The 23486-nt window shown below is 42.3% G+C and overlaps 5 protein-coding genes across 5 annotated transcripts; 1 reads left to right on the top strand and 4 right to left on the bottom strand.

Annotated features, from left to right (window-relative positions):
• Nucleotides 1-366: 366 nt before the first annotated feature.
• Nucleotides 367-3167, bottom strand: LOC136446139 (uncharacterized). The gene is made up of 3 exons (XM_066444426.1): nucleotides 3098-3167; nucleotides 2388-2848; nucleotides 367-1537 (listed from the first exon to the last, which is right to left on the bottom strand). The coding sequence occupies exons 2-3, from the start codon at nucleotides 2844-2846 to the stop codon at nucleotides 974-976; spliced, it is 1023 nt and encodes a 340-aa protein (XP_066300523.1). The 5' UTR covers nucleotides 2847-2848; nucleotides 3098-3167; the 3' UTR covers nucleotides 367-973.
• A 1571-nt stretch (nucleotides 3168-4738) lies between these two features.
• On the bottom strand, nucleotides 4739-6942 carry LOC136446336 (tripartite motif-containing protein 2-like). The gene is made up of 2 exons (XM_066444685.1): nucleotides 6224-6942; nucleotides 4739-6019 (listed from the first exon to the last, which is right to left on the bottom strand). The coding sequence occupies exons 1-2, from the start codon at nucleotides 6537-6539 to the stop codon at nucleotides 5160-5162; spliced, it is 1176 nt and encodes a 391-aa protein (XP_066300782.1). The 5' UTR covers nucleotides 6540-6942; the 3' UTR covers nucleotides 4739-5159.
• Nucleotides 6863-10621, bottom strand: LOC136445787 (uncharacterized). The gene is made up of 4 exons (XM_066443925.1): nucleotides 10338-10621; nucleotides 7932-9290; nucleotides 7400-7527; nucleotides 6863-6991 (listed from the first exon to the last, which is right to left on the bottom strand). Exons 2-4 carry the CDS (start codon nucleotides 9238-9240, stop codon nucleotides 6863-6865), a joined length of 1566 nt encoding a protein of 521 aa, XP_066300022.1. The 5' UTR covers nucleotides 9241-9290; nucleotides 10338-10621.
• Nucleotides 10622-11347: 726 nt separating this feature from the next.
• On the top strand, nucleotides 11348-13665 carry LOC136445788 (alpha-2,8-sialyltransferase 8B-like). Its single transcript, XM_066443927.1, has 4 exons — nucleotides 11348-11381; nucleotides 11792-11843; nucleotides 12132-12623; nucleotides 12969-13665. Exons 1-4 carry the CDS (start codon nucleotides 11348-11350, stop codon nucleotides 13267-13269), a joined length of 879 nt encoding a protein of 292 aa, XP_066300024.1. The 3' UTR covers nucleotides 13270-13665.
• Nucleotides 13666-14565: 900 nt separating this feature from the next.
• Nucleotides 14566-17513, bottom strand: LOC136445789 (alpha-2,8-sialyltransferase 8B-like). Its single transcript, XM_066443928.1, has 2 exons — nucleotides 17509-17513; nucleotides 14566-16277 (listed from the first exon to the last, which is right to left on the bottom strand). Exons 1-2 carry the CDS (start codon nucleotides 17511-17513, stop codon nucleotides 15776-15778), a joined length of 507 nt encoding a protein of 168 aa, XP_066300025.1. The 3' UTR covers nucleotides 14566-15775.
• Nucleotides 17514-23486: the final 5973 nt, after the last annotated feature.

The raw sequence follows: 23486 nt of genomic DNA on the forward strand, positions 1-23486 counted from the left end.
TTTGTTTGTGTGTTTGTTTGTTCGTAGTACTTAGCTGCGTGGAAACATAGTTGTTGTACGGTATCTAATGTAAGACAGGTATAGTATTGGAGCATACCGGGAATCCAGTCCTGGGGCCATTTGACTAAATAGACAGAACGCGTGAACAAGCTATGCTTACAACATTACTGTAAACCGTGAAATTGTCGCGATGGTTTTATGTTCGCGATGAACTCTTGCCATCAACTCATCACACCAGAAACAGTAGGCCACCAAGCTTTTGTTGAAATCACTCGCTGTAGTGTTGTAAGCACACTAAACCACGTGCACTAAACACACTCTTTGTACTTAGTCCACACACAGTACAAAGAATCACACACAGACTCATTCGTATATAGCCAATCCAATTCAAAAGCTGAAGGGGCTGTCCACCATCTTTTCTTGAATGATCTCTCTTCGTTGCATACCATCTCTATCGTTTTGATTCAGCTTTACTTTTCAGCTTTCATTAGGATGAGTTCAGTTCGGGAAGCCCACCCTTATACTTGTATATTTTTATGATGGAACAATGCTGCGATTCCGTCCAGCGCATTGCTTTATTCTACCATGAAAAAACAACAACACATGAATGAAAGAAAGAACAGAATACAAACTCCTCGGTGCATTTGTCCTCTAAAGGTAGCCTCCGTTGCAGGCTCTGAACCGGCTTTTTGGGGGCTAAATAATACACTTTTTGCCGGCTGATAGTTACGGGGTTGGCTGATAGTTACGGGCTGGCTGCAAAAAGTGTATTATTAAGCCCCCTAAAAAGCCGGGTCAGAGCCTGCAACGGAGGCTACTCTAAAGGCCACTTCAGAAAAAGAGGTATATTGTACGAATGTTTGACCAAATTACACCAATTTGGGAGAGGTTGACGATTAGTCTCTTACATTGTTAACATGAACTTTCGAACAGTGTCAGCGTTGCACATAACAGAGTACGCCATCGGGGCATGTCAGGTGCTTGAACCCATCACATTCTCAGTCGCCCTAACCATGACACCACACGATGCCACGCTCCACACTATAGGTTCATTAGAATCATGCCCACTGTCCTCAATGCCCTGTGGTACCACACGAAACAGAGACCCAGTCTTCCCTCTCTTGGTGCTCATCAGCCCATGCCTCTTCTTCAGACCCCCCAACCATCCGTTAGACGCTTTGAACGAGTCGTCACCGCCTGAAATCCTCCTGGCTTCGTCCTTGATCATTGCTCCATTCACGGGGACTCCTTCTCTTTGCTGAACGTCGATCCATTCTATCAATGTACGGTCAAGTTCGGGGTTCTTGACCTTCTGACCTCCTCCGGACAGCCTCTTGCGTGACGTTGGCGCGGCGGCAAGCTGCTCCTCGACCCGCTTCCACTTCCGGATGGAGCCCTCGGCCACGCCGAAGTGTTTGGCGGCTTTTCTGTTGCTCCATTGCCTTCTTCTCTGGGTCTCAAGAATCTCCAGCTTTGTCGAGTTCTCGAAGGACGTATGAAGTTGACTGGACTTGACTTCAGACGCTTCTTCGACTGACTGAAAACAATGTTAGAAAGGCCGTTAAAAACACCCCGGTGACGTATTCATATATGATGTAGCAAATGTCACAAATATGAAAACCTCATCATTTACTGCTAAACCATTATAGGCGTTTCGTGTTAGACATGCAAATAATCTCCTTACCTGCATCAAATTAAATCTGATAATAATGTTCTCCATCCACATTACAAATATTCACAGGATGTAATCTTTTGGAAGTCCTATCATGGAAGTCAGCGGAATGATAAAACGTCCTTATAGGTCTTCATTCTTCATTATTATCATTATCATTAGGTCCTGATGTGCATTATCAGCCTCAAATTATGCAAATATCCACCGACTATCTACATGTAAATATAGTAATCCTTTCGTGAGTTGCCCTCTTCATACGCCATCAATAAAACGGCCCATGCAGCCCCCCTGCATCATCTTTGGAATTTTTTCATACCCAGCTATCAATGATAATTTTATTTGCAAGTTCTTGTCCGAGGGCTAATTGCAACATGAAACAATACATAGCAAGGGTTACAGGGTATACTGTACAGATAGTGCGAGTTAACAATGTTGACTAGTAGAACACGTGGCTATTCTAAAAACTACTACGGAATACAATCTACGCTTTTTGGGTTTGACTTCTTTTTTGGAAGCAGTGGAAGACGAAGTGTCCCATTTTTTTTGTAATGAGTGGGTTTTGGTAGGTCATCAAGGTTCTAGTTTTATTAATATTCATCAACATTCATTACAACTACAGTTCTTTCTTAATTAGATTATCAGTGAAAATGCAAATTCAGCCAGGGAGGAAACCTCAAACGAATGGTGTCCAGGGGTATCTTAGAAAATTCCTTACCTTGTCCTTCGGCTCCTGTTGTACCACACAAACCAGGGTCCCAGTCTTCCCTCTCTTGGTGCTCATCAGCCCGTGCCTCTTCTTCAGACACCCCAACCAGCCGTTAGACGCTTTGAACGAGTCGTCACCGCCTGAAATCCTCCTGGCTTCGTCCTTGATCATTGCTCCATTCACGGGAACTCCTTCACTTCGCTGAACGTCGATCCATTCTATCAATGTACGGTCAAGTTCGGGGTTCTTGACCTTCTGACCACCTCCGGACAGCCTCTTGCGTGACGTTGGCGCGGCGGCAAGCTGCTCCTCGACCCGCTTCCACTTCCGGATGGAGCCCTCGGCCACGCCGAAGTGTTTGGCGGCTTTTCTGTTGCTCCACTGCTTTCTTCTCTGGGTCTCAAGAATCTCCAGCTTTCTCGAGTTGTTGTAGGACGCATGAGACTGGCTGGACTTGACTTTCGGCATTTCTTCAAACAGAATGAAAACAATGAGCAAGATTTTGACAAAATAACGTGTCCCTACACAAAACGCCCCCCTCCCCCCCTGTCGCCGCCAAATATATTTCGGACAAGAACGCACAAATTGTTTCATTCCTGAACACTAGAAAACTCCACTACTTGCTGCCCACTACTTTCTTGGATACTCTTATATGTATCTTATACCCTCAGAGTCGTCGAAAACTATCTCAGATAGGAACAAATGATCGTACTACGTACCTATTTTGCTGTGGCTCAGGTTACCTACCCTAAGTGTAATGAGCCCTAGCGAGAATTGGCGGAACTGTAAGAAATGACGGCATTAACGACGTAGCGGGAGGACATATCTTCACGGTGATATCTTCCAGTCCAGCGCGCAAACGTTGGTGTGATTGGAGCATTTCTTACGCATTGTATCCACTCAAAGGAAAAAATAGGCCTAAAACATCATACAAAAAAGGACAAAACAACGTTTAGACGTACTTCTCACCTTGCAGTTACAGTACAGGTCGTAGAGACTTTAATATACACTCATTTTTGCACCGCAGTAAATTATACAAGCTTTCCTGCTTCTAAGGACCAACCACTGATAACCACATGAGCCAGACAGTTTCTTTATTCGAGTGATCGAAAATTCACACCAATATGCTGACGGCGATGTTACAAAAATATTCACAAAAAGTAGAGCCTGTTCAATGGTGTCATTAATTAGTCAGTTTCATACAAATTAAGTCAACACAAAAAACCCTCACAGCATTTCATTTATTTTGTTAGGAGAAAATTTGTTTTGTTCTTCTTCAAACGACGGGCGTAACAGCATCTGTCTTTAATTCTTATGGCTCATTCTTTTACAAACGGCGATGGCACTTTAGCATTATTCATCCGGATCCTCTGTCTTGTTTTAGTCATGATTATTCAAATTAGGTCAGACCTCAATTGTTAGATAATTGACAAGAAAATTAACTGCTTGCCCAAATTCCACTGTATTACATTTAATTATCAAGAAAAACATCAAATTTACAAAGGATATGAATGATTTTGTTGTTACCTTTAATCAATGAATAATTCGTCATGACATCTTCTTCTGTACATCATTTTAGTATTAACCACCCTCATTAAATCAGGACCCCCATCGCTCCACGTTACATCGCTCGATGTAACGTGGAGCGATAGGGGTCCTGATTTAATGAGGGTGGTATTAACACAATGTTAGATAACGATCACTACCAGTTTGAGGGTGCTTGACATCCAGTTGATATATTGATGGTTATACATTGTAGTGCAGCTAATCATAACTTATACACACATAATCTCAGGGTTATAAAGTGGTTCAAGATGTAAAACATTGAACAGGATTTAAACATGTAGGACTACATAGAGCATACACATACATGTAATGAGTCTATCAGCATACTATTGTTCTTCATGAGAATAACCTCAGTCGTCCATATTCAATATGTGCATCATACATCTTATCACCAAAATGATACAACCTCTTGACAATGCATTACTACCTTAACATTGAAACTAAAAGAAAAATAAGTTGATGTACACAACTTGACAAAACCCTAGTTATGATTATATGTGAGTACCGAGGTTATGATACCAGCGTAAGATAAAGTAACATATTCACTTACAACATAATCATCCATGTGCCACAGACCCGAAGAAGCTACACATTCGGCTTGTCAACATCAGATGTCGACGTGTGTACACAAAAGCACACCACAGGGCATGTTGCGTGTTGTCAATACACCAGTACATTGGTAATAGTGACGGTAGCCCCAGCGCAACACTATCTCCTAGCTGCTACAGTGTAATGTCTGGACATTGATTTTGGCTTGAAAATGCTCCAAATTATGACATGACTGATGGAAAGCAATGAATCGCCAACAGTTAATATAATTTGGAGTCAAAAGTGCAACTTGAAATTCAAATTTTATACTTGTGATTCAAAGATACATATGAGTACAAAATCTTTCACTGGCAAGATCGAGATAAAGAGGAACGGTATTAGGTGACGTTTAAATAGTCACCCTACGAGTTGTCTTCAGTATATGTAGTTATACATGTAGTTTCCAGAATAGAATAGAATAGTTAATTATTCATTGTCTTGTTATTGTTGCCATACATTGTAGCATGTACAACTGTCGAGCAATAAAGTTCATTCATTCATATATTCAATCGGTAAATGTTGCTTGCATTTTCTAAAGGTATCAATTGTGACATTTATAATGGATAGTTAACGTTGTGTTAGGATCCTTTTTTTTCAATGATTGAACATAAAATTCTTTGATTGTACTCAGTGCAGAAACGTCAGTGTAGGTGGGAAGATGGTAACAGTGTTATCATCCACGTTAGTCACCACCAACTGTCCACCCTGCCCAACAGCGATGCCCCACGGGTTTTCCATATCAACGACGGTACGGACAAACTCCCCGCGGCTTGTGAACATGTCTACCCGCCTGTTTCCAGCGTTTGCTACGATGACGTGACCCGAGCTGTCTATGCAAACGCCTCTGGGACGAATCAGCTCGCCGTCGCCGCGCCCATAGCCTCCGACTCCGGATAGCCAGTGTCCGGAGTAGTCGAACACCTGGACTTTGCTGGATGAATAGTCCGTCACAAGGATCCTCCCTCTATTGTCTGGTGTGACATATACGAATTGATGGCGTCCCTTTCCAATACTCCTGTAGAACGAGCCGTTTGGTTGGAACATCAGAATTTCCTCATTCAGGATGACGATGATTTTGTCATTGCGCACGTCTACCGCCATGCCAACGCCTGGTGACCAAGTAGATTCCAGAACCCCGAAGTTGGTCAGTGGTAGGCCGCCCCGGCTGTACTGCACCACATGTACAGGGTCGTCATAAGCACACGTTATTCGCCCCACCACCCACAGATGACCCTCTCCGTCAATGGATACATCGTAAGGATGTATTTTCTGTTCGTCTTTAGCTTGCAGAAAAGTTAGGAAGAGGCGGAGAAATACCCCATTGATGTTGAAGACTTGGACTCGCTTGTTGTACTTATCGGTCACAAATACCTCATTGTCGGCAGACACAGCCACTGCGCGGTTATCCCCAAACATTCCCGGGTCTGAACCTGTTCCGCCAAAGACGATCTTCTCTGTTCGTGAGTTGACGCCACGGGCTTCTGTTTCTGCAATAAATGATTTATACAGTAAATACACTAGTTACTTGGGGTTATGTTGGAATCATGCTGAAGTTTGCCGACTTATATTCAATTCAGTTATGCAGCAGAGGCTCATAGCTATGAAAACAACACTATATTTCTATAATTGTTGTTATTTTACAGTATGTTGGCATGCTCACACAGTTTCATTTTGATGTTAATACAAGTTACCTTGCGAGACGTTGAGGGTTGATGTCAGCATGGCACCATGTGGTCTGTTGGAGGTTTTGGGCAGTGCGGCACCTTGTGAACTATCGGAAGTTGATGGTAGTGTGCCACCTTCTGTTCTGTTGGAGGTTGACAGCAGTGTGGAATCTTGTAGGCTGATGGAGTTCGATGGTAGTGTGGCATCTTGTGAGCTGTTGAAGGTTTTGGCCAGTATCACATCTTCTGGACTGTTGAACGTCGACGGCGGTGTGGCACTTTGTGAGCTATTGAAGGTTGGTGGCTTTGTGCTGTCTTGTGGGTTGTTAAAGATTGATGACATCTAAGAAAAATTAGGACGTGGTAAGGTTCTTTCGAATTTCGTACATCAGTTTTCAAAACTGGCTAAGAGTATATAGCATAATACAGATTTGTAAAGGTAAAGAACATACTTCACAAAATGTATGCTGTATATGATACGGTATATCTGACATATGAAGAAAGGTTACAGTCTTTGGTAAGGGTTGTAGATAGGTAGCCTCTACCAGGCTCCGCGGATCGCTGGGAAAATAGTAGAAATCGGCCAAATAGAGTGAATAGTATGCCAAGGGTACTCCGCTATACAGGGAAGCTCAATAGGCCTATTGAGCTACACTGTATAGCGGACTACCCCTGGCATAAGGTAAGTCTTGTCACCGTGGACATGACCTTGCGATCAGTTCGTCTGGTCCTCCCAAAACCGCAGCACGTCGGGTGACCGGCAGGGGTGTGGATGGTATACACAGCTGATATCGGCTATGGTTAGAATAACACATCGTAATTTTGTTGACAGTTCTAGTGCATTTTCAATAAGCCAGTTCACAGTTAGAAGTGCGCATGAGCAGTGTGACATGCGCACGTCAAACCTTGAAATAACTTATAGCGTTCACGTGACCGCAACAGTCCGCCATGTCGCTGGTATTTTCATCATATGCATCATTGTCACCATATTTTGACCGAAGTGGTTGGGTGAAAAAGCACTTTTCAATACAAGCGTGACAAGTCCGCATTTTGGATAATTGTTTCAGTCCTTAGTACTTAGTCCTTATCATAAGTATTTTGGAAATATCCTGCTACGATAATTTTCTGTGTTAAGAATTATCAAATATCTCATTAGCATCAACCTTATGACCTACAGCTAGCAAGAAGAGAGGGCCAAAATACCATCTGAGTATCCTGGCTGCTCCCGTTGAAGAACAACCCGGCAAAGGTCCAACCGAAGATCAGCAACGCCAGGAAGGCAGCTGTTACTGCAGCAACGCACATCCGGCGATATGTACAGCCCAAGTCACCTATCAAGGGTTTAATGCAATGAAAATGTTTGAAAAAAATCAAATGAAGAGAAGCACAACTCTTCACCAGTAGGTGTTACTAAAACTATCACAATGACACACAGATTCAACTTAGCCTGAGTGTCATCCTTGGTTGTGCAAGGGATTCCATACTCCCCCGTGTCATGCTAGATTCAACTACCATGTAAATGTACTAACACTTAATCTGTCTTGTCTTAGTAGAAAATAGTCTTTGAAATTTCAATAGAGCATAAATTCCTTCATTTAACTCCCCCAAAAGACCATGAAAACATCTTGTGTTACTTTATTCACTTAAGAATCAATCTAACCGTATGTTTTAACCACGTGCTCAGAAGTTTGCAAGAGCGAATTGATGGTAATACTAGTAATGCATCTTATCTTACCGAAATCTGCTTCTTTGTGAACGTTTGGCAAGTACATCGGGTTCGGTCTCAGGGCGTTTGGGATGGACGCGTAAGCATCATTCCTGGATGACATACCCTTTGATACGCCTGTGGGGATGTCGTTGCTGCGACTGGAAACGGTCTTTGCATTTTGTAAAGTTTCCTTTGGTTGCGTCTCTTCGGAACATCTATCATCCTGCAAAAACGTACCGCATGCTTCATTTTTGTGAGCGTTTGGAAGGAACACCTGGTTCGGCTTCAGTGTGTTTTGGTTGGAAGAATAATCATCATTGTTAACCCATGAAGCACATGGAAAACGCTTTCTTTCAAATGGTCGAAGATTACCCTCAGCTAGCCGTGAAGGGATGTCATTGCTACGATTTGAAACGGTCTTTGCATTTTGTAAAGTTTCCTTTGCTTGCGCCTCTTCGGAACTTCGATCGTGCTGCAAAAACTCCTCGTCGTCCGGACACATGAAGGCGACAGCATATGGTTTGATATCGTCTATTTGTTCGTTCTCATCTGCAGCATCATCCGATGATGGTATGGTGTTATCATTATCGTCGTCGTCATTTTCATGGTATCTAACAGCGTATGGCTGGATATAAAGATTGTCGTCATTGATATCGCTGCATGATGGCCTTAAGATGGTCTCAACGTTGTTTTGATGTGTAGCCGCACATTCCTGTCGACAGACATCGACATTTTCACTTCTAGCTGACGTGGCAGTGACATCATCATCTTGAAGATAAGCTACAGCGTGTGGTTGGACGAAGAGGTCGATGTCATTGTTGGATGCTTTTGGTGCGGATTCACCGTCGGTCGGATAAGCAGCTCGTGCATCTGCTTGAATTCCTGCATTGCCGTCAACATTGCTTGCTGGTCTGAAGGTGGGTTCATCATGTGGGTTTTCAGGATGCGTAACGGCATGAGGCTGGTTGTTGGGGGTGTCACCTCCTGAACTGAACGCGCTGGGGTCGGGGTGAATGTTTAGCTGGTGCGTTTCTGGGTACACCGGATTGGGGTTCCTGGCGTTTTTTGTGTCGGTCTGATTTGATGTTGGGGCGGTGTGCTTATACGTGGGGTTCGGGTCCCGGGCTTTTGGCACGTGGCTTGGATCTGGAGGAAGTGTGCAGAGAGGATGTTGGGTGACCTTTGAAGGGTCAGCACCATCCTCAAGCGAGTCCCATCCCCTTAAGTTGACTGTGGTACCAGTGCTGCCACTTGAAGCGTATTCTGCTCGAAAGGGCTCTTTGGTTTCTTCTTGATCCGAAGTTGTCTTGATTAGTGCCAAGTCAAATGCTGCCATGTCAGTTTTTATTTATCAATCAGCACGTAAATTCAAAAAGTAGGAACTGTCTGCAAATAGATAAAGTTCTACAGGTTATGATCTTCATAGAAATTGATACTATTTTCGTTGACTACGTTCATCATATGCTGTGTGTATATTATATGAAATAGAAATGAATACATTTTCGTAGACTAGAACTTTCGTTTTGCAATTTAACCAATAGGGCAGGACCAGTAAGTCCTCAAAATGAATCAAACCAAGAGACTTGGATTTAGATTATAAACTTGGTTATGAATCTTTAGTTATACTGGTGCCTATTTCTTACACCCACACTCACACCCACGCCACCATAAGACAGTCATTTATTGGCAACAACAGGAAGTTCAAATGAATTCATGAACCAGTTCCCTGCACCAGACAATCACCGGAGTTCAATAAATAAATTGCTTTCACATAATTACAATTATGTACATTGTTCCCTCATTTCCTTTGTATCTACCATTGTCAATTGGCACCATACTAATAATTTTCTTTGTGAGATTCGATTTCAGGGGAAACAAGTGAAAATAAACTGTTGTCTGGGTGTCCGAATCTGTAAAAATCGTCATGACGTAGACCACGGTCTTTCCTAATTTCTCTTCTAGGTTGAATAGATAATTATAGTAGATAACGTCGAAGGGCACGTTTACGTCTGAAGTCGATATTCAACACAAAGAGAATGTCTCCTCTGACGAATTTGAGTGTTTCTCAGTCGCAGTGAGTGAATAAAAGAGGAAACTTTGAGCACGCTTAGATTTATTAGATCAGGCTGCTTTAAAACTTTATCTACCAACCGGGTTTCCCTTTAAAAGTATCTTGCGGTCTTGTAATCAATTTCTCATCCCAGTGATCACCGAAAGATCCGCCGATGCATGACGCATATGTTATAAGCGACGGGCCTCAGGCACGAGTGGATATAGCTAGTATGCACGGGCCATGAGTGGACGAACATCACAAACGCCATTGAATAACTAGCCTGGAATCCAGACCTATTATAGCTCCCGAGTCTCTTTCCGCGGACTCGGGAGCTATAATAGGTCTGGATTCCAGGCTATTGAATAACATGTTGTACTCACTGTGCGACTTGTGCGGATCTTACTCAGTGGCCCTCAGCTCAGCGTGGTACAAAAGAAAGAAGAAATACTTGAAGTACGTGAAATGAGAGAACTCGAGTCCAGATTCTAGTTCTTGAGCAGAAATCTCATAAATGACGTCTGGTAACAATGACATTCGATAGGTAGAGTCTAAATGAAATCATTTATGCAGCACTTGGGACAAACCATTTTACGGATGGGGGTTAACGTCACAAACGTTAACGTAGAGTTATCTACCCTTACTTTGTACAAATAGGTAAATATATCAAAGATATAGACTTTAGAACTAGTAGTGTAAGTGATACGTAAAAGTCGACATGCTGAATTATCCATATACTTGAATAGATAAGTAGATCCATCTCTACACCTTTATCATCTCCATGAAAAAAAATGGAGATATAGTTTTAGGTGTGTCTGCGTGTGTGTGTGTGTGTGTGTATGTGTGTGTGTGTGTGTGTTTCCGGATTTTTGTGGTCAGCATAACTCAAGAGCCTCTCAATGGATTATGATGATATTTGGTATGTGGTTAGGTGATGGAAAGACGAAGGGTCGATTTTGAGCCCCCTGGTATGTGACCTTCGTACTGCAGCGGAACTTTTTTTGTATCTTTTGACCTGGACGTGCTTTGGTCTTGTATTGGACTAGGTTTGCGTTTTTCCCACATTGCCATGGCATACCGCACACCCACTTGTGGCCGTGGGTGGACTGCTTATGCATAGCAACGAGGATTAGACCTAATCTCCAAGAAGATCCTACGGTGGCAGGGCGGCAGTATCCCTGGGCAACCGTAGGATCTACTTGGAGATTAGATTAGACCTTAGGAACGTGACCACCGTGTGAGTCCCTTGCCACAAGACTGGTAAATATGGCTTCGAAAACAGTCGCTGTATCTCTTCAAAACAACGGCACGTCCCTTTCAAACCTCAAGGATCGGGGAATACGACATAGAAACCCAACCGTTTTCTTTGCTTTATCGCTTTTCTCAGTCATCAATGTTGTCACTTGTCTTCTACTGTGGTCATCAAGGTAGGTTTTTGTGTATAGGAGCACAAGTATTCTATCATTTCATTGTGTTCGGTCATCCTTGTCATTTTATTGTTGTACAAAAAGAACTGCCAAGAATTTCGGTGGACTGTTAAAATCAGTTGTGGCTGACTTGTTCAGTTTCTCTCCCAATAACAAAGCATTCTTTTATGTACATGTATTCTACTATTTTTGTATTATGAGAGTTGTCACAACCAAAAATGTAGTCAAATTATACTTAATGATTAAAATTTTGAGCAGCTTTCATCTTTTGCTTGGCATAGCTGATATCATGCATATCTCTCGACCTGACTTTATTAGACTCGGGGTACGGACAAAGCCGATACCGCTTGTGAGAGAGAAAAATACCGCTGTTGAATCGAGTAGGAGTTCTCCACAACCATCCCTCCCAGTGGTACCTGTGGCGTCGTTTAGTGCTGAAGATCTAGAATTGAGACGGATCAGGTGAGTTTCCGTCTTGTTCTAACCATTGACATGATTTCCGTATGCTCCTTTCACTACGCCCCAAGCAGAGGATTGGGTCCGGCTGGGTTTTAATGTGTTTTAGACGTTGACATGACAAAGTAGAAAGCCCGACAAAAACGCTTTCAAAAACCAGCAGGACCCACTCCTCAGCTTGGGAGTATCTTTCACCTGGTGCATTCACATTTTGTTCCTCAGCGATGCCATCACAAAACTCGATTGACAAGCAAAGGAGCTACAGAAGTAACCAAGTTGTTGATTCTCTTACAGAAATGCTACAGCGAGACTACATCCAGACAAAATGTTTAGGCCGGGAAACTGGCCAGCGTCCTGTCTTACGAGTAAGAGAGAGAAGAAACCGTGTCCGCCATTTGAACACAAGATAGGACACTACAGGACATGCGCTGTTGTCGGAAATGGCGGCATCCTCTTGGGAAGCCACTGCGGGGCCGACATTGATGCCAAGGATTACGTCATACGAATTGATCTGCCAGCTCTCACGGGATTTGAAAAGGACGTTGGTCGAAGAACCAACATGACAGTTTTAAACCTGGATACGCCCAAACGGCTCGAAACATCTTCACGTTTGAAAAACAAAAGCCTGGATGCGTATCAGAGTCGTTTGCGTGACATCAATGGTACGGTTCTTCTTGCAAGTAGAGAATCCCAACCCTACCTCCAGGAGGCTTTCCAGCGATATAACTATTCTTTCATCTTGTTGACCAGCGCAGAAAGCTTCAGAGCCGCACGTAAAATTAACCCGTAAGTGATCATACTCTGTAGCAAAAATTCCTATTTTTTCTCTCTCTTCATCATATTTACCATGTGATATGAAGACGATTTGGCTGAAATAATAGTTCCAGTGCGTATTCTATTGTTGGCTAATTACCGACATTAATCGATTTGTTTGTGACATTTATACAATCATCGTAGTTGACATTTCTGTTGGTAGATCTAGGTTCAGTTGTGTTGCCAAGTCAAAACGCATCTCGGGCAAATACGTTAGATCCGTTAACCAAAGATAATAGACATGTACGATGGACGAAAAGTTGGTGTACCACTCTGATTAGAAACCTCATCTTAAAATGTCTCTGTCTTTAAAATTAGGATCGCTTCTATGATATCCGGGAGGAATACGACGGGGCATCCTTCTACGGGCTTGGCGACCGTCCTCATCGCCACTACATTCTGTGACCAGCTCCATCTGTACGGCTTCTTCCCGTTCGCTCGGGATGAGAAGAACAGAACCATCTCTTACCACTACTACCCGGATGATTCTGTAAGAAAAGAGCCGATCGTTCAAGATGAGAAACACCCGATGGACTCGGAGTACAATTTTTACAAAGGCCTTCACGAAAGATCTGGAGGCGTTTTGAAGTTACACATTGGAGAGTGCGACAAGCAGTAGAATGACATCTCTACACCTTTCTCACAAGTGATATCAATGATACGTCAACTGAATTCTTGCATATCTTACTTGGACATGCTATTTTGAAGATACCATGATGCACTGTACTGGGAAGACCAGATCTTCAACACGCTCCAGGGGCTGGGGATCACCAGAACCGACTGGAGGGTCTATGCCGAGAGCAGACCAGCCTGGCAAGCCCTATGCATGTCTACAGCCGCCATGCATCAGATACTGATGCCTGCGAACGATTGATTGAATGATATACGCACACATTTTGTAGCACCTAATTCCAACTTAAAGCAAGAACAAGAAAAAGTATTAATACCATAGTTTCTTTTCAAAGTTCCTCGAACTATTTGTGAGTGTGGCAAACATCCCAAATATTGATTTTGCTCAACGAATTTTATCGATAAAAACGAATCTTTTTACGCTGTGGGTTTTGTTTGATTTCATTCATTTATTCATTGTACGTTTTGCATGATATTGTCATTACAAATTCAAGCGTAACACAAAGACAATCTAAGAACTGCAGCGGGCCGCCAACGTGCCGCGGGTCCAGGGGGATAGGGGCTTAAGCCCCCCTCTCACTGGACCCGCGGCACGCTGGCGGCGTCGCTGCGGCAGATCGAATTGACAAAGCACTCAACGAATTTCATCGACAAAAAACGGATATTTTTAAGCTTTGTGTGTTTTGCTGTCTTTTTGGTCATACTAAAAGTAAAGTAAAGTAAGTGGTTATACTTGTACGTTTTGAATGATATTCCCATTATAAAGTCAAGGGTAACAAAATCCAGTTTAGGACACAGCGACGCCGCCAGCGTGCCGCGGGTCCAGTGAGAGGGGGGTTTTAAGGTACTCAAGTCACGTTGCTAGGACTTAATCTCATCTCCAAGCAGATACTGCAGCTGTCGCCCTGCCAACGTAGGATCTGCTTTGTGATTAGGTCTAATCCTCGTACAGCGCGTATATGGTCTGTCCACAAGCAGTTGGATATGCCATTTTCCCAAATTTACCGTTAAGCGTTGCCAGGGCCACCACCCCTACCTCCTCCCCCCCCCCTCACACACACACACACACACACACACACACACACACACACACACACACGCACACACACACACACAAACACACTTTAAGGGTACATTTCATTGACATTTTCACAAATTCGCATTTTTTCGCAAATCAGAACAATGATAATCTTTATGGAATATCCATCCCCAGAGGGGCAAATGAAATACTAAAATACTACATTCTTACGCTAAATACAATGTATTAAAACACTCCAGTCCAACGTTAATCTATCCACCTAATAGTTTCTTCTCTCTTTTCAAAGCACATGGAAACATAACTGGATACTGTCTCAACTATATGTTCATCCGTGCATGACATCAGGTACTTGAAGTTATCCTGCATTTTCTTATATCTCTTGTCTAATTGTATCACCTCAAACAGCGATTGGCGCTCAGTTTCATATAAGGTACAGTCAAGTACAAAATGCGTCTCGTTTTCGACATATAAATGATCAAGAAACCCTAGTCACAGGCTGTATTATACTATGTCAAAGTAACATAGAAAAGTCGAGAATTAAGCAATGATATCACATGTGAGAAAGGTGTAGAGATGACAATTTACTGCTTGTCACACTCTCCAATATGTAACTTCAAAACGCCTCCAGAGCTTTCGTGAAGGCCTTCGTAAAACTTGTACTCTATGTCCATGTGGTGTTTCTTTTCTCGAGCGATCGGCTCTTTTCTTACAGAATCATCCGGGTAGTAGTGGTAAGGGATGGGTCTGTTCTTCTCATCCCGAGCAAACGGAAAGAATCCGTAAAGATGGAGCTGGTCACAGAATGTAGTGGCTATGAGGACGGTTGCTATGCCAGTGGAAGGATCTCCGGTCGTATTACTCCCGGCGACCTCAGAAGCAATCCTATTTTCAAAGACGAAGAATTATTACGACACGCTCCCTCAACAGAGGGGACTACACCGAAATACACCGGAATACACCGGAATGGTATATTCAAACAATGAGTAACAAACATGCCGACAGGCGGGGGAGCCAACGCCGATGGCCATCAGTATCTTCTGGTGATTTCTTGTTCCCTGGGCCATGAATATATCATTTCATGCCAAATTACAGCAGTCTGTGATGTTTACTCATCAAAGCATAGTGTATTCCGGTAGAATTCACCTTCCTTTATTTTATGGCTATTCCGATGTATTCCGGTGAATTCTAGGGTATTCCGGTAAAAAGGCAGACTGCATCAGAGTGGAACACCAGCTTTCCGTACACTTTCCAGATATGCAACTCTTCAGTGCAAGTCTTGTGTGTTACGCTATGTTACTGTGCTATAAAAGCAAACAATACAATCAAACACAAATTTTAAGACAACGTTGCACAAATGTCACAGCCAAGGCTATCCATGCCTCATCTTTGTCTACGATATCCTCTTACACGAAAAAAGGAAAACAAAACTAATTTTTGTGCTACAGAGAACGATCACTTACGGATTGATTTCAGATTCGCGTTTGTAGCTTCTTGCGCTGGTCAACAAGACGAAGGAAAAATTGTATCGCCGTAAAGCCTTCGTGAGATAAGGTTGGGAATTTCTACTTGCAAGAAGAGCCGTACCATTGATGTCACGCAAACGACTCTGATACACATCCAGGCTTCTGTTCTTCAAATGAGAAGATGTTTCGAGCCGTTTGGGCGTGTCCATGTTTAAAACTGTCATGTTGGTTCTTCGACCAACGTCCTTCTCAAATCCCGTGAGAGCTGGCAGATCAATTCGTATGACGTAATCCTTGGCATCAATGTCGGCCCCGCAGTGGCTTCCCAAGAGGATGCCGCCATTTCCGACAACAGCGCATGTCCTGTAGTGTCCTATCTTATAATTATGTTTAGATGGCGGACACGGTTTCGTTTGTCTCTTACGCGTAAGACAGGACGCTGGCCAGTTTTCCGCCTTAAATATTTTGTCTGGATGTAGTCTCGCTGTAGCATTTCTGTAAGAGAATTAACAACTTGGTTACATCTGTATCATTCCTCTTTCCAAGAATTCCGTTCTTGCATTCATACAGGTATAGATATAGAACACTGTACTTGGTGTAATCGTTTCTGCATCAGGTATTCGGCGATGTTATTATTTTTTCATGAAAGTTCCTATCAGAAATGTCGTACAACCGGATAACGTCAAGGGTCAAGGGAGCATAGGGGGTCACGTGAAGGCACGGTAAGAACAAGACAGGCACTCACCTAATCCGTCTCAACTCTTCCACACTAAATGATGCCGCAGGTACCACTGGTTGTTGATAAATCCTACCCGATTCAACAGCCTTATTTCCGTATCTGACCAGCGGTATCGGCTTTGCCCGTGCCTCAAGTCTAATGAAGTCAGGTTGAGAGATATGCATGTTATATCAGATATGTCAAGCAAAGGCTAAAAGGCCGCTGAAACTATAAATCATATAGTATAATTTGTCCATATTTTTAGCTGTGACAACCCCTTACAATCCAAAGATAGGAAGATACATGTACATACAATATATTGCTTTGTTATTGGGAGAGATACTGAACAAATCAGCCCCACCTGATTGTAACAGTCCACCAATTCCATTTCTTGGCAGCTCTTTTTCTACAACAAAGAAATGACAAAGATGATCGAACACAATGAAATGATAGAGTACTTGTGCCGCTATACACAAAAACCTACCTTGATGACCACAGTAGAAGGCAAGCGACAATGATTGAGAAAAAAGACAAAGTGAAGAAAAAGACTGGTCGTATTCCCCAACCTTTGAGGCTTGAAGAGGACGCGTGGTTTTGAGGCGACACAGCGACTGTTTTCGGAGCCATTTTACCAGTCTTGTAGCAAGGGACTCACGCGGTAGTCACGTTGTTAAGGTCTAATCTAATCTCCAAGTAGATCCTACGGTTGCCCAGGGATACTGCCGCCCTGCCACCGTAGGATCTACTTGAAGATTAGGTCTAATCCTCGTTGCTATGCATAAGCAGTCCACCCACAAGTGGGTGTGCGGTAAGCCATGGCAATGTGAAATCTAATCCAATATAACACACGATTCGATTATCACATGAGGAAAAAAAAATTGTGCATGCAAAGTACATTCACATTTGTAATATACGGAAGACCACGTAACGTACCATAATACCGCCACTGATCATAATACCGCCAAATCTTAACCCATACAGTATCGGTGTTATGACACCCTCTCCCACCCCATGTTCTGTACTTGTATCTTATGAGTTTGCAAACTTTTTCTTCTGTTTACATTACCTACCAAGTGTGACCCAATGCAAAGGCCTGACCGGAAAAGGGAAACTCTGTAAATCCGGCGTAGGGCTTGCAACCCGACACGTATCATTTACAGCAGAATCTATGTCAATAAGGATTGAATAAATTAAAATGTGCTTGTAAGTATAACTGCACTTCTGATGGAATCGCATGGCGGCGTAAGGGACTCTAAAAAAACACTACTATATTTCAACGTTTTAAGTCGGCTTCAGGCGAGGCCAGACTGAGATGACTACTAAGATCTAGTATGAGAGATCAGCAGTTCTTCCTTACTGACAAGAGAAGTAATACAAATTATTCTGGTATCTCTTCGATTTCTTCTAAATACACACGAAGCGAATGCAGATACGACTAAGGACGAATATTTCCCCCATCAAGAAGTAAGGACAATATTTCAGACTTAGTCAACTCCCTCTTCATCGTTACATAAATGTCCACAGGAGTATTTACATAATTATGCTCAACGTTATATAAAATACGCCAAAAAAAAGCAATTACTCAAACAACTGGATATGATTTTTGACCGTTTCCAAAATCATATCCAGTTGTTTGAGTAATTGCTTTTTTTGGCGTATCTTATTACCTGGATGTCTAATCTTCGTCGACGTAACGTTATATAAAAGTATTTAGACTTTGCAATGTCGCCAAATGCTACTACAAAGCACCCAACGTTAGACGTATTCGTAGTAGGTGTTTAGGTAGGTAATAATTAAAAGACCTTTATATGATGACTGTACTGATACACAAGTCAGACTGTATACACAGTGAGTGCTAGGTGGAACGTCGCACGTACTGTTTGAAAACCGGTTTGTGCCGGTTGCAAGCAAACACTTCAGGTCATGTTAACAAGAATTCTATAATCTCCAAGCAGATGTAGAATCCGGATTTTATGCGTTTTTAAAGGCTTTTTTCGTACCATTTTCTTGTTGGGGAAGTAGAAAAGAGAAGAAAAAAACACATCGCTACTAAAAGGAAAAAAAAAGTCTAAAAAAACACGCGTCAAAAACCTATTTTTCTATCTACCTCAGTTTACCACAAAACATTTGCTTGGAGATTGATTCTAGAATGTTTTCCAAAAATCATAACAGGCGTATCAGATTGCTGTGTTTCTATAAATGTTCTTAACTAATATTGTATACATTTTTTTCTCTTTTGACAACATTCATACGTCAGATCAAGAGTAATATGATTGTAGCTTTTATAGATGTAGAAACTTATTGTAGATTAGCAATATAGTATGATCTTTTATCACATGTATACCTTATGTTTTTACTTTACATTTGTACTTCGACATTGTTGTCAACATGCAATTTGCAATATACAGAGTCCAGATCAGATGACACCTAATGAACACTGTGAATCACAGACAACTTATCACTATTGCTAATTATGACTGGGTCCTTGAGTCACTAGTACTGCACTTCTGTTGGTAAATAAGTGACTTGTCAGGACCAAAGACATCGCCAGGTCTCCGTAGCAACTGTCCAGGCAGCCGAGCAGGGCACATCGCCGGAACGTAATGCGTATACGGCCTGCTATGTTTATACAACCAAGAGAGAGCTGCGCTTTATAAACTAATACAATGCAGGTTTCCCCATTTCATACATCTTGGCAACGTGGAAAAATTCATATTTCTAATGGCTTAAGACAAACCCTTGATTATCAAACACATGCACCTGTACATATATCTACACTATTACTAAGAGGCGAGAAGAGGCCAAATTAACGTAATCATTAGACTAATGCTAGCTTATCATTGTATATGTATATATGTATTTGCAAACTGTAATGTTTTCTGTTGTGACCTGTACTGAACCCAGTGGGATGTGTGTGCAATAAAGGTCTTCATTCATTCATTCATTCATTCATTCATTCATTCATTTAAACGTATTGTATTATTAAACTGCCGAAGCTCTTTTGTTCTCTTTGGTCAACGTTGCATCGGAGCCGTTGCATAAGATATGTCTTTGGATACAACTAAATGAACCTAGATGCGAGATATTAACCGTAAATACGCGAACACGACCTTAAACGCAAGTTCTTGCTTAGGGCCCTGTCACACTTTTTGTGCGTATGCAACTCCGCATGATTTGCGTATTAGCAAGTTTCTGTTTTGGTTAAGTCTGCAGCCGAAGAAGTCATTTCTTTGGTTCGATGACTCGGCTGCACAACGGTGGGTCAAAGTAGAAAACAACTTCTTCCCTGCAAACCTTATTAAAACAACAAAAAATGTTAATGCCCAACTCACGCGCACTTGTATATACGCACAAGTGTGACAGGGGCTTAACGTTCCTGCAACGCAGCACCACCAGGTTAACTACGTCACAGATCACGTGATAAAGTCGCGCACTTTGGAACTTGTCCCATGGCAGTGAGTGTGTGGTGGTGAGTGAAAGACAGGTTGAACTCTAAGTGAACTCGCTCTTTACCCTCAAAAGTCTAACATTGTATCCGGGTTTCCCGTGCAGTGATCAAATATGCGAGCCAAGATAAATAGATATCCCATCACGGCCAAGCACACTGAATATGAGGTATCAAAATGAGTACGTAAGTTGCAAGAAGTGATTTATAGAAAACAGCCTGTTTTATCAACCAAGGACGTCCGGATTGCTGTAGCCTCACGAAGCTTTCCACGAAATCGTCTTCCGGGAGGGACGTAAAACGGGGGTCCCGTGCTCGAGGAGGTGCCTCGAACACGTTAAACAGCCTCATTACCCTACACATTGGGTACCTGCCTGTGGCACTGGCTGCAAATACACCTGATATTATTATTATTATTATTATCATTATGCTGTCTGTCAAATGATCCTAGCTTGGCATTATTTACGTTTTGTTGCCGCTATGTATAAACAATGCTGTGTTGAATACTATGCTAAACAGAGCCCAGAAATGCATTCTTCTTTGAATGCCCTTGGATGAACTATCTGGTCTGGCACTGGCGTCAAAGTGAAAATGAAGACCAGCAGCTGTTTTGATATCGTTTTCATTACTTCCTTGAACTCTAAAGACTTTTCATGACATCCTGAATTCCGAGAAACCCGCCTATATTCCAAGAACTCCACACCTAGTGTCGAGTGTTCAGTGTTTTCGGGCTGCCAGTTTTCCTGGTTATGTTCGATTGTGTTATTAAATCTTTGAGTCCCGAAAACCCCTTGTGTATGCGTAGAATAAAGCGACGATACCGGATAACTTATGATGTACACACACACACACACACACACACACACACACACACACACACACGCAGTGACACACACACACACACACACACGCAGTGACACACGCAGTGACACACACACACAGAGTGACACACACACAGACACACACACAGACACAGACACACACACACACACACACACACACACACACACACACACTCAAAACAAACGGGGAAACGTTTGTTTTGACACGACCCTCCCCATAACATCATATGGTTTGCCCCTAACCGAAATGTAGGTTAACGCGCAACAAAGGTTTAAGTTTAAGGACGGTCGTAAAAATGTTTCACACTAAGTCAACCCGTTAGACTGTTTTTCATTTTTCTTCTGAAAGAAAAGCAGACCCAGCTTTAAAGGCACGTGACACCCTTTTTGTGTAATTACGAATGCACATGTTACCTAACGGTATAATATAGTGCAAGTGACATAACGCCCCGGCACAGGTGCACATACATGTATGTACACACAGGACCATGTGACCCTTTCTCACATGCCTCCAACAATGAAATGTCTATATAAACCTCCTCTAGTGGCCCATTAAATCACGGTTAATGATTAACCACATTGTAAATATTCTAACCAAGGTGCAAATATCGTCCAGCGCATGCAGTATACCAATACAAACTCTGCACGGCGGTTATATAGACAAATGTCCCCCTTCCGAACGTCGATTCATTCATATTGTCATCATTCCCAATATACAAATGTTTTAAGCATACGCTGTGCAAAAAGTTTTCAGTCTGAAAAGGCGTAGGAAGACGTTGGTTGGCTGCCAAGACTCTTCAGGAAACGATCGCCGATATTTCAACCACTCTAAAGCATGAAACCGGTGCAATGGCCTAGTTGGTAGAGTGTTCGCCTTGTACACGGTAGGTCGTGAGTTTGAACCCCGGCTGGGTCATACCAAAGACTTTAAAAATGGCACATACTGATTTCTCTGCTTAGCACTCAGCATTTGGGAAAGAGTATGGTAGTTAAACACACACATCACTACCAGTGGATCAGCCCCCTGCTGTAGTGACTTGCACAAATGTGTGTGGCCCAAGGGCTATACAAACAGAGATGGGCGCCACCCCTACGCGTCTTTTCAGAACGCCCGGGTCACTTTAACTAACTTAACTTTAAGCATGAACACACGTTATTAGTCCAATGTTACTTTATTTCACACGTGTGAAAATTGATATATCTTACCAAGGATGGGTTTCAGACGATTAACATCAGTGAACGTTTGGGTCCTGCACTACATCAAGGCTGAGATGTCATTTTTAGATAGGCTTTTAACATATGTCTTGGCGTACTTGGTAATTGGTATTGTGCCAATTCGAAACTTAACCACGCCATTACCACCTATCATTAGAATCCGACAATGTACGAGTCAGTTATCTGAAAGTGTTTTTTCCTAGCGTAGTGTAGTAGATGGGGAATACTTTATGGATGGTCTATGTGTACCGTTATATCATAGTCGCTTGTGCTAAAGGGGGGGGTCGTGAGGTAGCAAATTTACATTTTCCACAGTAGACTAGTCAAAGAAGCCTCAAGGTTGTGCTATCGGTCAGAACAAATACCACAAAATGATAAAGGGGAGAAATTATTTGTCATGAATATGATTGGTGGTTAAGCTACAGATCAGTATTACAACTATTTCAGCGGAACGATTATTTAGTTACGAAACATATGAACGTAAAGGAATAGACGTTAGAAGTTGGTACGTTCTTTCTGAGCTATCTCCTAGCCATCATCGTTCTCATTTTACTGTATTATTCCCTAGACCCATTTAAACAAAAGAAGACAGTGCCACCTAATAGTGAGGTTGCAATTTCAAGTTATAGATTGATTTACTGCAAAATCTGGCAAGGTTTACAGATTTTAAACAAGACCTACCCACATACCAAACATCAACGGACAATCCATCTCTAGGCCTTCTCGAGTTATGCTGGTGTTCTACATACATCCAGACATACATACATGCATACATACATACATACATACATACAAACATACATACATACATACATACATACATACACATACTATACATATTACATACTATACAGACATACATACATACATGCATACATACAAACGCTACCGAAAATATAATCTTCTTGGCGCAGGTAATAATCATAACAGTCAGTTAACGTTGACTCTTCCAAAGCCGTGACACTCTTACGCCTTCCTTCTCAATAATTAGGCTTGATCCAAACAGGATACTAAGTATTTGGCAGCATTCCTCCCCCTACCAGTACACCGTGCGTACGTACCAGGCCGTACCAGGTCGTGCTGACTGGGCAGTCAAGTTCCACTCATTCAGGGGGAAACAAAATTATGATAAACAAAGTCGTCCGGTTACAAGATTACAAGGTTTATGTCCAAGAATTTTGAAACTAAGCTTTCAATAGCATTTAACTTTCAGAAAGTTAGAGGAAAATTCGCTGCCTACTCTACATTTTGTTGCTTGTAGATGTTTGTATACGCTCAAAATGTGGATTTAGTCATGTCTATTACAGATATACTACACTTGACTGTTTGTATGTATAGATTCAACTGTTTGTATGGAGGATCCTCCTGGAAAGCAAGGGGCCAGTTTCTGGCCTGAGCACGTAGGCAGGTAGGCAGGTAGGCATGGATTCAGCAGACCTTACGAAAGTTGCTGTACTTTTGTTGTGTTAATGAAGATTGTTGTA

Source organism: Branchiostoma lanceolatum, chromosome 12, assembly GCF_035083965.1.
Source record: "Branchiostoma lanceolatum isolate klBraLanc5 chromosome 12, klBraLanc5.hap2, whole genome shotgun sequence".
NCBI classification, from domain to species: Eukaryota; Metazoa; Chordata; class Leptocardii; order Amphioxiformes; family Branchiostomatidae; genus Branchiostoma; species Branchiostoma lanceolatum.

Excerpts from the sequence above, each read along its gene's own strand:
- LOC136446139 (XM_066444426.1), bottom strand. The coding sequence starts at position 2,846 with ATGCCGAAAGTCAAGTCCAGCCAGTCTCATGCGTCCTACAACAACTCG. Across the intron at positions 1,538-2,387 it reads AACAGGAGCCGAAGGACAAG|TCAGTCGAAGAAGCGTCTGA; the intron begins GTAAGGAATTTT and ends CATTGTTTTCAG.
- LOC136446336 (XM_066444685.1), bottom strand. The coding sequence starts at position 6,539 with ATGTCATCAATCTTTAACAACCCACAAGACAGCACAAAGCCACCAACC. Across the intron at positions 6,020-6,223 it reads AACCCTCAACGTCTCGCAAG|AAACAGAAGCCCGTGGCGTC; the intron begins GTAACTTGTATT and ends CATTTATTGCAG.
- LOC136445787 (XM_066443925.1), bottom strand. The coding sequence starts at position 9,240 with ATGGCAGCATTTGACTTGGCACTAATCAAGACAACTTCGGATCAAGAA. Across the intron at positions 7,528-7,931 it reads TCACAAAGAAGCAGATTTCG|GTGACTTGGGCTGTACATAT; the intron begins GTAAGATAAGAT and ends AACCCTTGATAG. Across the intron at positions 6,992-7,399 it reads GCAGCCAGGATACTCAGATG|CCGATATCAGCTGTGTATAC; the intron begins GTATTTTGGCCC and ends TTCTAACCATAG.
- LOC136445788 (XM_066443927.1), top strand. The coding sequence starts at position 11,348 with ATGTTGTCACTTGTCTTCTACTGTGGTCATCAAG. Across the intron at positions 11,382-11,791 it reads CTTCTACTGTGGTCATCAAG|TGGTACCTGTGGCGTCGTTT; the intron begins GTAGGTTTTTGT and ends CATCCCTCCCAG. Across the intron at positions 11,844-12,131 it reads CTAGAATTGAGACGGATCAG|AAATGCTACAGCGAGACTAC; the intron begins GTGAGTTTCCGT and ends ATTCTCTTACAG.